At 40.5% G+C, this 13,120-nt stretch overlaps 2 protein-coding genes across 12 annotated transcripts in view; both read left to right on the top strand.

Moving 5' to 3' along the window:
• Positions 1-147: 147 nt before the first annotated feature.
• On the top strand, positions 148-3,821 carry rab36 (RAB36, member RAS oncogene family; the record flags this gene model as incomplete). Its single annotated transcript, XM_079284705.1, has 10 exons — positions 148-225; positions 1,577-1,668; positions 1,773-1,847; positions 2,189-2,290; positions 2,374-2,438; positions 2,562-2,613; positions 3,198-3,279; positions 3,365-3,455; positions 3,550-3,663; positions 3,760-3,821. 10 exons carry the CDS (start codon positions 148-150, stop codon positions 3,819-3,821), a joined length of 813 nt encoding a protein of 270 aa, XP_079140831.1.
• A 1,244-nt stretch (positions 3,822-5,065) lies between these two features.
• depdc5 (DEP domain containing 5, GATOR1 subcomplex subunit) overlaps positions 5,066-13,120 on the top strand; it is a 41,541-nt gene continuing 33,486 nt past the window's right edge. For all 11 annotated transcript variants that reach the window (XR_013772663.1, XM_079285496.1, XM_079285494.1 and 8 more), the window contains exons 1-19: positions 5,066-5,320; positions 5,738-5,805; positions 5,904-5,991; positions 6,073-6,119; positions 6,990-7,075; positions 7,156-7,239; positions 7,326-7,375; positions 7,645-7,714; positions 8,744-8,822; positions 8,917-8,978; positions 9,070-9,139; positions 9,223-9,295; positions 9,622-9,725; positions 9,829-9,903; positions 10,472-10,606; positions 10,721-10,782; positions 10,861-10,934; positions 11,740-11,809; positions 11,918-11,954. Coding sequence is in view for 10 of the 11 variants with exons in the window: in XM_079285496.1 (XP_079141622.1) it covers positions 5,748-5,805; positions 5,904-5,991; positions 6,073-6,119; positions 6,990-7,075; positions 7,156-7,239; positions 7,326-7,375; positions 7,645-7,714; positions 8,744-8,822; positions 8,917-8,978; positions 9,070-9,139; positions 9,223-9,295; positions 9,622-9,725; positions 9,829-9,903; positions 10,472-10,606; positions 10,721-10,782; positions 10,861-10,934; positions 11,740-11,809; positions 11,918-11,954 (1,324 nt within the window). In the remaining variant the exon portion in view is untranslated. The remainder of the gene's footprint in view (positions 5,321-5,737; positions 5,806-5,903; positions 5,992-6,072; positions 6,120-6,989; positions 7,076-7,155; positions 7,240-7,325; positions 7,376-7,644; positions 7,715-8,743; positions 8,823-8,916; positions 8,979-9,069; positions 9,140-9,222; positions 9,296-9,621; positions 9,726-9,828; positions 9,904-10,471; positions 10,607-10,720; positions 10,783-10,860; positions 10,935-11,739; positions 11,810-11,917; positions 11,955-13,120) is intronic.

Here is a 13,120-nt window from a genome sequence, read left to right as displayed (position 1 = left end):
AAGAACCAATGATTAACCTATAATATCACCAGACCGTGGCATGTCGTTGATGGGTAAGGGATTAAACATTCCTTTCACCAGCAATTTGAGTTGTTGGGGTTAATTACATAAGGCTAACTTCTGTTCCACATTCCCTCACAGGTTGTCATGCAGGGTAACAGGAATGGGATGATTCCCTTCCCACCACCCATCAGCAGAGACAGGGTCATCTGGGAATTCCCAAAGGTATGTCCTGTTTTTATTTCCAATAATGTCTGCTCCAGTCTTTTACTGTGGGATCACTGTGGTTAAACGGTAAAAGCGGCAGTCTAGATGTTCATTTGATTGGAAACGTGTGACTTTTTACTTTCTCTGAGAGTGAAGTTCGTGTCAGATCACAGCACTCAGAAAGTACAGGCTGTTGCAGTCAGCTACCCAATCACAGACTCGGTCAGCACATCCTTCTGCCCTGTAAATCTTCTCAAAATGAGACATTAGGAATGTTCAATAACTTCTTCTAATGGGGTCAGTTCACAGGTTCTCTCTGCAAATGTCAATTCTTGTTTGTCTGAGAAACCCTGCTCGTGGTTCTGTCCAATATTTTCGATTATAGATTATAGAATTAACATTCAGGTCTATTCCTGAATGTCCTCAATTGTGTTGTTAAGATTCATGTCTCGAATGGTTTTGAACAAGTTCAATATATAATCATAGACTCTGTTTTAGAAGTCCTTAAAAATGTCATGGCTACTTGTTTTTGCAGTTCTTTTGCCCATACTCATGTTCTAATAGGTAAGAATTGCTGTCTTTTGGATTTTGTAATGATGAACATGATCTTATCTTCATCTTAACTGGCATTAAAAAGGTCATGAAGTCTAAAATCAAAGATACTGAATCTTGAAACACAAGGTATTACTGTAATAGGATATAGAAATGCTTGCCCCTATTTTTGCAGAAGTTAGTTTGCAGACATAGAACAAACAGTTCCATTCAGGGCTTAGCACTGTCAAGAAGATTGTATTTTTTTGCCTTAGTGTGGAATTATGAAAGGTTCAGCAAGACCTTTGAAGGAAGGGTTTTCCAAGGGTTCTTTGTAAGAACCTTTTTCATCCAAAGAACCTTTTCAAAAGAGAGGGTTCCTGAATCATTGTTGAAAGCATGGGTGTTAAAAGGGAACGCCCACAAACCAGCCCACACCAGGACCGACTCGTGGGTTCTTGTTTGCACCCTCAAAAGGTGGAAAGTTTCTGGATAAAACCTCCAGAGAGGGTTCTGGGTGGAACCATTGCACCAAAGATGGCTTCTCTGTGGAACCTCCCATAGGGGGTTCTGGGTGTAACCTTTCACTGATGGTTCTATGTATTTATACATAGAACCATCAGTTAAAGGGTTATAACCCTTTAAGTATGGTTCCAGGTAGAATCCTCTGACAGGGTTCCATGTGGAACATTTATAAAAGGTTTTACCATGAACTAATAAGGGTAATTCTATGAGGACAAGCTGAAGAACTTTATATGTGACTTAATCTTGTTATAACATGTATTCAGTGGCTTTTTGCTGAATAAATGTGACTGATATATGGTCCTGTTCTATTCAGTGCTACACGCCCAATGCCTCTCTGCAGCTGAAGAAAGATTGGGACATTCAGGCTAAAGCGGCCCGTAAAGACGGAGCCGCTAGGCGTCAGCCGTGAGTCTCCAGCTTTGAGTCGTCATTCTTAGCTTGAACATTTACCATCACAGAAAAACCAATTACATCTTACTTGTGTTAAAAATCTGTTGTCTTCTTCAAAGGTGGGACCGGCAGAGAATGTCAAAAGTGGTTGTTGTTGGAGACCTTAATGTGGGGAAGACCTGCCTCATTAACAGGTACCGTACTTTATCAACAATTAGCCGATCAAGATAAAACATGCACACCCGAGACTACGATGTCAAAATCAGATCTGTTACACTGTCTGCATATAGTTGTACAAAGCAGACGACTTCTTCAGGTGAGGGGTTCCCAAGTGACCCCTTAACTGAAGCAACTTGTTAAATGATGCCCAGCCCTATCACACTTCTTTCTTGGAACTGACTGGTTGCATGAATAAGACACTAAGGTATTAAGAAGAAAAAGGAACCGATTATAGACATATGTATGAGTGTCTGAGTTCTGAAAACCATGAACAAAAGGAAGAAATAAAAACTTGCTTTGTTTATGCTGTTTTCAGGTTTTGTAAAGATGTATTTGAAAGAGACTACAAGGCCACCATAGGCGTAGACTTTGAAATTGAGAGGTTTGAGGTATCTGGAGTACCTTTCTCCCTTCAGATGTAAGTAAGATTTTAAATAAGATTTTTTTCCCCTAAACATGTATTTCTAGAGTACTGCCATTCATTTGGACTTTTCTTAATAGCTGGGATACTGCTGGGCAAGAAAAATTCAAGTGCATTGCTTCTGCATACTACAGAGGTGCTCAGGGTAAGAAGTTTCTGTAATAACTGAAGTTACAATAAATGGTTGTGGGTCTGATGCTAGGTGAGACCAGCTGACATTTTAACTGGTGTAAACTAATAATGTTGAAACTTCCTGTTTCTTTTCCAGTCATTATCACAGTCTTTGACATGGCAGACATTAAGTCCCTGGATCATACACGGTACGTCTATATATAATCATTGGGCTTATTCTACAGTTGTAAAAACATGAATGCCCTGTGTTTGGGAATGAAATATCTTATTCATGTGGGATCACCCTGTTTAGTCCAATACTTCCTTACCAGACTACAGACTGCAACATCACATGTACAGTTTGTGATCACTCTTATTTATTACCCACATCTGAGCTGTGACGTCACAACTTTTTTCAGATCAGATGTGGAGCATTTTTGCTGGACAACAGCCGAATGTAACTGTACCGTAACACTCAACAGGACGAGTCAGGAAAAGACAGCAGATGGATGGATAGAATAAGTGTCTTGCGAATTTTATTAATATTAATATTAATATTTTTATATTAACAATTGGACAGGGTTGTCACGCCTCCTGGAAAACCTGGAAAACAGTTGACCAATTTTTCATTCATGGAAAAGAAGAGTCAAATGTCCTGGAAAACCATGTCTTTTCCCGGACACCATAATTATTCAGTGCTATAAGCAGACTAACACATTATACGTGTGTTTAGAATGCATTATAGACATGGCCATCATAGAACGTGTTACCCAACCTTGTTTTGTTTTCATAGCCAATGGTTGGAGGAGGCCATGAGAGAAAATGAGCCTGACTCCTGTTTCATCTTCTTGGTTGGAACTAAGAATGACCTGCTGGTAAATACATTTGATATTATATGTATATTTTGCAGATTTTAACAAACACAATTTTCTTCTAGTACCCAATTATCTTGTTCTTAAGCCTTTAGATGAAAGACAGAGGACAGAAAAGGATGCCATCAGGATAGCAACAGAAATGCATGCAGAGTTTTGGGCTGTTTCGGCTAAAACGGGTACGAAACACAAGAGCTCAGACTTGTCAGTGCTGTGTGGTAGATAAAGACAACATGAATACAATGAGAAACTGTTAATTGTTCTTATTTCCAGGGGAGAATGTGCAGGGGTTTTTCTTCAGGGTGGCAGCTTTGGCCTTTGAGAAGTGTGTACTGAAGGCCATGGAGAATGGGCTTCCTGCGAGCATCGGACATGGAGGTAGTATCAGTAAGTAATGACTTGACTCCCAACAAGCAGATATGTTAATAATGAAAGCCTCGAGGCGAGGGCATATAAATCTACCGTCGATCTTTGTCTCAACAGGATCAGATTGTGCAAACCTAGAGAAGGCCTCGCCCCAAGATATGAAGAGAGGCTGCTGCTGATGAAAAGAGGAACTCTCAAAGTTAAGGAGAGCGGAACCAGACAGAGGCTCTGTTTGAGCTTCAGCTGCAGAATGAAAGTGACTGATCGTGTTCCAATGTGCCTTAGGACATGTTTCACTTGGTTTCTCACCGTCAGAGTCATCAAAACTTCCATGCATTCTATTGCAAAGGGTTCAAGCAGTATATGCTCATGAAAGACAGCTGTTTTAGGATTGAAGCTGACAAAAATGAGCTATTTTTGCTGATACAAAATATTATGAATTTGACCATTTTCATGGAATAGCTGTCACTATTTAATACAGAATTTAGACCATGGGAAACCCAAGATCAAATACTTTACCATGCCAATAACAAATCAGACAAATCAGTGTGTCTCATTAAAATCGATTCAGTTTACTGTCTTCTCATGTATTATTGGTCACTTCTGCAATATCTGTGAAGTATACGCTGCTATGTCCATCATTTCAGCGGTTGACAGTATTGCCTGGACCAGACTCATTTGGGACAGGCCAATATGGACCCTGGTGAAACCCTTGTGGATGCTTTTGATTCTTTTTTGCTGCTGTTTGTTTTTTTAAATACAGTATTGTTGTGGAATATGTCTCATATATGAATATGTTTATCGGCTCTGTGACCAAGGAAACCAAATCTTAATATTTACTTTCAAGTAATAACAGAGTAAATGACTCTACTCTTAACTCTACATATATAATGGTCACGGCATTATCATGTCATTTCTTAAAGTAATAGCAGCTGTGCTTTTATGAAACCAGTATTACTGTCAAAGCCCAATAAAGTGGTTTATCAGCTGTCTGAACTGTTCTTCTTCTCATGATAAAATTCGAGATAACTATTGGTTATGCAAGATTTACAAGCAAAATACATAATGTATCCTTAATGATTAGGACTTTCTTATCTACTGAAAAACACTGAATGTGTACAAAGGCTTGAATGAAATATTTGCATCACATTGTAGTGGTTCATGCTTGATCTCAACTGAAGTATGACCAGGAATTCAAGTACATATATACAATTTAAATAAATTGTGAGGAATTTGGGGGAATTCGTAGGTATTCTGGATAAAACTGAAATAAAACATGCGTTTTAATATTTAGTCTTTCAAAATAAGTGAAGATAGAAATAAGAGGAGTGAAGCCTCTTACTTCGCAAATACTCTCTGACCTGCATCTAACCAATCACATCACACATGTCCATGTTTTGGCGGAAGTACGGGGCCGGTGTGATCTAGGTTAGTTAACGCTGGCTAGCAAACCGCTTTCTATTTTCCTCCTCAAAAACGGTGGCTCGAGCTTATTTCAACGATATGGATGTATTTTCATTGCAAGTAGTTATTGAACCTTTGGGTCTGGTGTTAGTTCATTTATTCCAGTAGCTGTAAATTGTCCCCAAATTCGACACATGCGAGGCTAGCATTATGTCAACGTCCCATGACAGTGAGAGCTGCTAGGAGTTTGAGTTGTTGAGGACAGACTGATAAGGTACTGATGTATTTATTCTGTGTGTTCACCTGTTCCTACCCATCTATTATTTAGTATTACGTTTGTAATAAGTAAAGCGTCATGCCTCTTGAATGTATTGTAGGTCTGTGTGACAGAGCACGTTCATTATTAGTCTGGCTCAACAGGAAGGAACGTTACTTCAGTTTCACAACTTACTTTCAGTCGAAATGTAACTTTCGGATTAGTTAGCCTAGCTCACTACTTTCTACTTAAACATCCAAAGTTACCTACACCGCTGTGTAGAAGACTAGTGTATTAAATGAATCACGTGGATTGTATCGCAGCCTGTAGTGTAGGAATGGCATGACGATAATAGAGAACAAATACGTACCAAAGCTCACGTGCAAGTTTGCCACTTTGAGAAGTCCCACATTAACTACCGATGTGAATCCGCAGCTGGTTCACGATGAAGACCAATAAGTCATACAAGCTCGTGCTGCACAAGAAAGGTTTTGGTGGAAGTGGTAAGCAATATCTTGGAATTCATGCACATTATTGTTTCTCTTATGAAAGCGTTCATTTCAATGAGATTGTCTTACAAATTAACTTCTCCTTGGAGCAGATGATGAGTTGGTTGTCAACCCAAAAGTTTTCCCTCAAGTCAGTCTGAGGGATATAATCGAGATCGCACACCCCACCGATGAATACAGGTGAGCTTCGGAGCCTTCTGTCCATCACATACTGTTACCTGCTGAGCCTATAATCTGCTATTGTCTCTGTGAAATCCCCAGTCCTCTCCTGCTGCAGGTGAAGAGCCTGAAAGAGGACCTTCAGAAAGGTAAATTCATTATGTTAGCTGTATTCCAGGAATTAAATTAGGCTAGTTATAATTAATCTAACAAAAATGAATTCATTCAAACGTTAAGAATTAATATAACAATAATAGAGTATAGAGCTGAAACAATAAACACAGTACAGAAAATTAGATCTCTACAAACAGGCAACGGGACATGATTTAGGTATCAGAAGCATCTGGTTTACATTATAGTCAAAGTTGTATTGACCAATCACGTTAAATACAGGCAAACAGCCTGTGTGGAGAGCAAAAGAGGAAGAAAGCATTGGCCCAAAATGTAAACTCTGAACCCACCGGCTATCGTCTGATGACGATTCAGCTTTTTATTTGCTTGTACACTGGCTACTTGTGAAACAATCCGACCATACACATCATGCCCCAACTTCATCTCCAGTTGCTAATCCGACTGTAAACAACGAGCAGCACATGGAAAAGGAAGTCTTGACCTGGATATGCGCTGGCTACACTGGAAGCCCTGAAATAGACTGTAGTCCCCAGAAGCTTCCCTGTTGACAGACTGTGAGTCCATGGGTTTTGCAGAGAATGAAGCGACTTTTGATTGGCGATTAAAGGAGATATATATATATATATATATATATATATATATATATATATATATATATATATATATATATATATATATATATATATATATATAGAATAGAATATAATTAGCAGATTGGTCAATAATGGTCATTGGTCATTCTCTGATAATATATAGCTTAATCGACAAATATCCATTGATTGCAAGTGTTCTGTTACTATATGAGGTCCTTTCACTACTTAATGCAAAGGTTTGTGATGTTGCCTTGCCTGTTCACTACTCATCATGGATATTTTGTTCTTATCTAGAGACAATCAGTGTGGACCAGACTGTAGCACAAGCCTTCAAGCTGCGTGCCTACCAGGATGTCATTGTTACCATTGTCGACCCAAAGGTGTGTTCGCTGTGACCCTTTTGCGTCTTCAGCATTTGACAGTTGAACAGAATCTCTCATAGCTTCATTTTTCCTTGCAGGATGTAACTCTGGACCTGGTGGAGCTGACGTTCAAGGACCAGTACATCGGCAGAGGAGACATGTGGAGACTAAATAAGAGTCTGGTAGGATATGTGGTGGTTTATGTGTCTGCGTATAATGTGTAACAATACAGTTGTTGAGGATTCAACTGTTACAATCTTTATTCCAGGTGAGCACATGTGCTTATGTGACGCAGAAAGTGGAGTTTGCAGGAATCAGGTACTACGCATACAGTCTATTCTCTACACTCCATTTGCAGAAATGCATTTAGAATTACTTGAATGTGGAATAAATCAACACGCACGTTTTTCTATGACTGCGCAGCAACATACATGATGTGGAAAGGTTAAGAAAGCACACAAAGGGCCCAGTTATGCTGCTGGAACTTAGAAAATAAAGTGTACATTTCCATAGATGAGGATGTTGTTTAAATGTCAGCTGTCCTTTGCTTTTTGCATACTCACAATGTTGTTTTTTTCATTCTCCAGAGCCCAGGCCAGTGAACTCTGGGTGAAGGGAGAGAAAGTGACCTGTGGGTACATCAGTGAAGAAACCAGGGTAAGAGCAGTGTTGGAAGCAGATGCTGAAATGAACCGACAGTGCAGCAACACATGTAATTGAAGTTTTCATGCAACAATGCTATTGGACCATAGTGTTATTTAAAAGTTGACCACAGAATTGTATTGTTACTAGGCTACATTCAGACTGAAGGCTTGAATCAGATTTGTTTTTGTGCATGTCACATGGAATCTGATCTATTCACCTCTGATATGGGACACTTCTATGTGGTCCTAAATCAGATACAGGTCTGATTCTATGCAAGGAGAAGTCTGAACCGTGCGAGCTTTCCGGCACTCTAGATCAGAATTCACTCTGTGAATACAAACATGGACACCATCTTCTGGCTTCACATCCACTCACAAGAGTAGCAGCTGTTGATCCAAGTCTTTGTTGTTCTTTTGTGCACGCGGGTCAGTTCAGGAATCTGATATTGGCCACATCTTAAAAAAATAATATGAACAGCCAAGCAAAAAAATTGGATCTGAAAAATCTGAATTGAGCACTAAGGCTTACAGTGTGAGCGTAGCAGGGACTTTAATCTTTCAAATGAACAGGAATTGCAGATCAAGTGTAAACGTTTCAATGCAGCAACAAATGAAGCAAAACTTGAACCGGAATTGACAGTCCACTAATGAATGTATATCGTATATATAGTATAGTATATAGTTCAACTCCACATTCAGAGTCAGTATTGCCCTGATATCAGTATCGCTGCATCCCTAATTATAACCACAACTTGAAATACAATGACACATAATAATCCGGACACGCAGTATTTCTCTTTTTTGTCCATATAGTGGCGTGCAGCACAACTTCTGCTGCATTCATCACATCATGTGTGTTTGAACTGCATACCTCCTTTTTACCACAAGTACATATATTACCGATATTCAAGGATCATATGTGAACTTTTCCCATGAGCATGTGGACCTGTCTCCCTTTGGCTTTTAAAGGTTGCTATCAAATGGTCACTCTAGTATTTATTCATGTCATCCATCATTCATTTCTTGTGACCTTGTGACACAGGTGGTGTTCAGATCCACATCTGCAATGGTGTACATCTTTATCCAGATGAGCTGTGAGATGTGGGACTTTGACATCTATGGTGAGTTGGCGCTCTCTGATTTGTTCCTCCCACTTTGTGAGCATGTTTGTGTTTGCTCTCTTGAGAATGTCTTCTGTGAATGTTTTGCTCTCAGGTGATCTCTACTTTGAGAAGGCTGTAAATTGTTTCCTGTCTGACCTTTTCACCAAGTGGAAGGTTTGTGAGTTCTTTTGTTTGGGGGGGGGGGGGGGGGGGCTTTTGCTGTAAAAGATATAAAACAAAAACAGTGTTTTTAATGTTAAAACAGGAGAAGAACTGCAGTCATGAGGTGACAGTTGTACTTTTCTCCCGTACATTCTACAATGCCAAAACTATTGGTGAGTCTGTTTCCTATGTTTTCACAGTGAGTTGTGATGCAAATTGATCCATTTATCATTAATACAAAAATCATTTTCCTCAGATGAATTTCCTGAGATTCTGAGAGGGTCCATCAGACAGGATCACGAGGGACGTTTCTATGAAGACTTTTACAGGTAACTGTAGTTGCTGTTCGTAGCTTTTGATTTGATATCTAGCCGTAGGTTCATCTGAATGACTGTCTGGAGGACAGAGGTCTTTCGACGGTACTTACCGACAGTAGGTGGCGGTCGGCTCTCCCTCAACTTATAGAAACAGACAGGAGTACCAGCAGCACGGAGGCAAAGTAATATACTGCTGTGGACGTTTTTTAGACGCCTAGAAAATATCTAGATCAGTGTACGCTACATGAAAATATTTTCACCACTTTTCCTTTCTGACGGGGAACAGAAGCTGTTATATGCACCTATCCAAACTATCCCTTTAACTGTTTTGTGATCAGGGTTGTGGCTCAGAATGAGAGACGGGATGAGTGGACATCATTACTGGTCACGATCAAGAAGCTCTTCATTCAGTATCCTGTCCTGGTGCGGCTGAAAGAAGCAGGTAGTGAAGGAGTCGAGTGGTTGGCTGATGAATAGATCTCTTGGTCAGGTGTGTTTTGTAAATTCAAATCTTGCCTGTTGTGTCTGGTGTTTATTTATGCCAGATGGTTTTCCTATTGGTTACAACTCAACTGCTGCTCAAGGAAACTACCTGGAGGCCATTAACCTTTCCTTCAATGGTAAGTCGACTAATACCGGAACTGCTCTCAGAAAGAAAAAAAAAGATTTGAATGAAAGCAGGTTTATTTAGGTACCGAAAGTTAAATAAATGTAGAATTTGTTGTCATTGAAAACACATGGAAAATGAGAGAAAAGTAGAATGACCTGGAAAATCTTTTTGTGTCCTGATCAATTATTTCAACATTCAACAACCTATTTTCTTGCCATCAGAGCTCCCCAAAACGGATAGCATTACCATCTGAAAGGGTTAAGTTATGTTTAAGATCATATCAACCTTCAAATGGTCGTTTATGGACCACAGTGTTTAGGTTATGTTGTGGAGTTGGATGATGATGAATGGGAAGCTGTGACCAAACAACAGAAACAGACATTGAATACTTTTGCCCAGTCAGTGCTTCCTTGTTGATCTGCAGTGGATGGTTAGTCTCAGATAGAGGGGATTATGCAGTGGAACATATTGGTTTGTGAAATTGTCAACCTGTCCTTTCATATCAAAAGTTAGTCTTTCGCAGGTCACGCACTAAAAAACACAAGAAGAGAAGCTGTCAATCCCTTTGTCTCCCACAGTGTTTGACAAGCACTACATCAACCGTAACTTTGACCGCACCGGCCAGATGTCAGTGGTCATCACACCCGGGGTGGGAGTGTTTGAAGTCGACCGTCTGCTTATGATTCTCACCAAACAGCGTATGATTGACAACGGTCAGTGTGAAAATGGAACTTCAAACTGACCAGATCTGTTTGACCGAGAATTAAAGGTTCATTGCATGACGTTAACACTGTTGGTGTGTTGACACATATTGTTTCTCTCTTTAGGTATTGGGGTAGACTTGGTGTGCATGGGGGAGCAGCCATTGCACGCAGTACCCTTATTCAAGGTAACACATTCAGAGTGTCAGTCTCTGTGGGTGCATTAGGCCATAGACCTGCTTTCTGATGGTCATTACTCTCTGTAGCTGCACAACAGGGTGACACCTGGAGACTCTCGTGTGGGAGACGACTACAACCTTCCTCACTGGATCAACCACAGGTAAAACTAGAATGTTGCACTCAGGAGAAGGCAGATCTCCGCCAGGTGTGTTCTGTAACAACCAATGCTGTTTTGTGTAATTGAATAAATACAAACCACAATTGGATAACTCTCCGTCTGGACACCAATGAGCTGTAAGGCGTTGTAAAACACACTTCATTCAAATTCAGAAACAGGTGGTGGTGTATGCAGGCAATCGGTTCAAAGTCGTCAAATAAGGCACGTCATACAATCTTGCCCAAAATTAAATTCACCAAGCTGTCTGCCTGCATAGCAGCCGCTGATTTGCGTCGGGGGAACTGCAGTGTGTGTACTGGTAGTTCTGTTAGCTATTCGCCAAAAACACCATCCAAAACAATCGAAGAGCAGCATCCGAGAGGCACGCAGCACTGTGTAGATGCTAGTTGAGTTAGCAGTTAGCCAAACACACCGCAAACAGTTTTCCACTTGCTATGATGCACTCAGCCATCACCATCGGGTAGTGAGTGAGTAGTCAGCAGGCAGTCAATGACTGTATCACACAGGTAATCCAGTTTCTTTTGAGAAAGTGGAAGTCAACGCAATTACGAGTGACCCTTGAGCATGCAGCCATAACTGGGGACCCAAAATATTATAGTTTGCTGCAGCAGAAAGCGAGATAAGCCGTGGACAGACACAGCGATGCGCACACACACACACATGCCCGATCTCATGATTCTGCTGGCAGAGATAACAACAAGAATGATGAATATAATTACATTTTTCTGCAACGGTGAAATTGATGGATTTTATATCTTGCTTGCTTCTTTGTCTTTCATGCCTCCAGCTTCTACACCTCCAAAAGTCAGAACTCTTGCAGTTCCTTCACCCCTCGAATCAAACTGGCTGGCCGCAAGGTGCATTCACATTTTTACTGTAGCACAAACGATCAACAGTTTGACTTAAAATTGAAAGGAATTTTTTTTGTACGTTTTAACATCTCATCACAATGACTTTTCTTCTAGCTTCATGCTGAAAAATTCAAGAGCAGCAAGGAACACAGTAAGTTGTGACCCTTTATCTCTCTCACCCCTTTTCCACCAAGTTAGCTTTGGTTCTTGACGAGGTTCCGTTCAGGGTTTTTGGAACCTTTGTGATATCTAGAGAACCAGCCCGCGTTTGTTTCTACCAGTTTTGAGCAGAACCATTGTAATCAAGGAGGGTGTTGTACAATGCAACGGAAGTAAACAGTAGTAGCAAGATTGCGAATGGCATTGAGTACCTGCAAGCTTTTGTTCTGTGACAGATATAGTGCCTTACACAAGTATTCACCCCCCTTGTACGTTTCTACATTTTGTCATGGTATAACCACAGATTCTAATTCATTTCATTGGGATTTTGTGTAATGGACCAACACAAAATAGTCCATCATTTGGAAGTCGGGGGAAAGTTTACATGGATTTCAAAATGATTTACAAATAAAAATCTGAAAAGTGTTGAGTGCATATGTATTCAACCCTTTACACTATAACCCCGAACAAAGATCTGGTGCGACCAATTGCCTTTACAAGTCACATAATTAGTAGATAGGGTCCACCTGTCTGAAATTGAATCTCCGTATAAATATGGAGAAGTATGAAGTAGGGTTAGGTTATAAAAAACATCCCAAGCTTTGAACATCTCACGGAGCACCATAAAATCCATCATCAGAAAATGGAAAGAATATGGCACAACCACAAACCTACCAAGAGAAGGCCGTTCACCCAAACTGACAACCCGACAAGGAGAAAATGAATCAGAGGAGCAACAAACGGCAATTGGAAATTGGCAATAAACGGTTCTGATTCTGATTCTGAACCAAGAGGCCCATGGTAACTCTGGAGGAGCTGCAAAGATCCACAGCTGAGGTGGGAGAATCTGTCCACAGGACAACTATTAGTCGTGTACTCCACAAATCTGGCCTTTATGGGAGAGTGGCAAAGAGAAAGCCACTGTTCAAACAATTTGCCCAAAGGCATGTGGGAGACTCCAAGGTCAACTGGAAGAAGGTTCTTTGGTCTGATGAGACAAAAATGTAGCCTTTTGGCCATCAGACTAGACGCTATGTTTGATGAACACCAAACACTGCACATCAGCACAAACACACCATGTCCACGTGCAGCATGGTGGTGGCAGCATCGTGCTCTGGGGATGCTTCTCAGCAGCAGCCCTGGAAGGCTTGTAAAGGT

Source organism: Melanostigma gelatinosum (assembly GCF_949748355.1).
Source record: "Melanostigma gelatinosum genome assembly, chromosome: 15".
NCBI lineage: Eukaryota > Metazoa > Chordata > Actinopteri > Perciformes > Zoarcidae > Melanostigma > Melanostigma gelatinosum.
The sequence above is the reverse complement of the archived record's forward strand: the minus strand, read 5'-3'. Positions and strand labels throughout refer to the sequence as shown.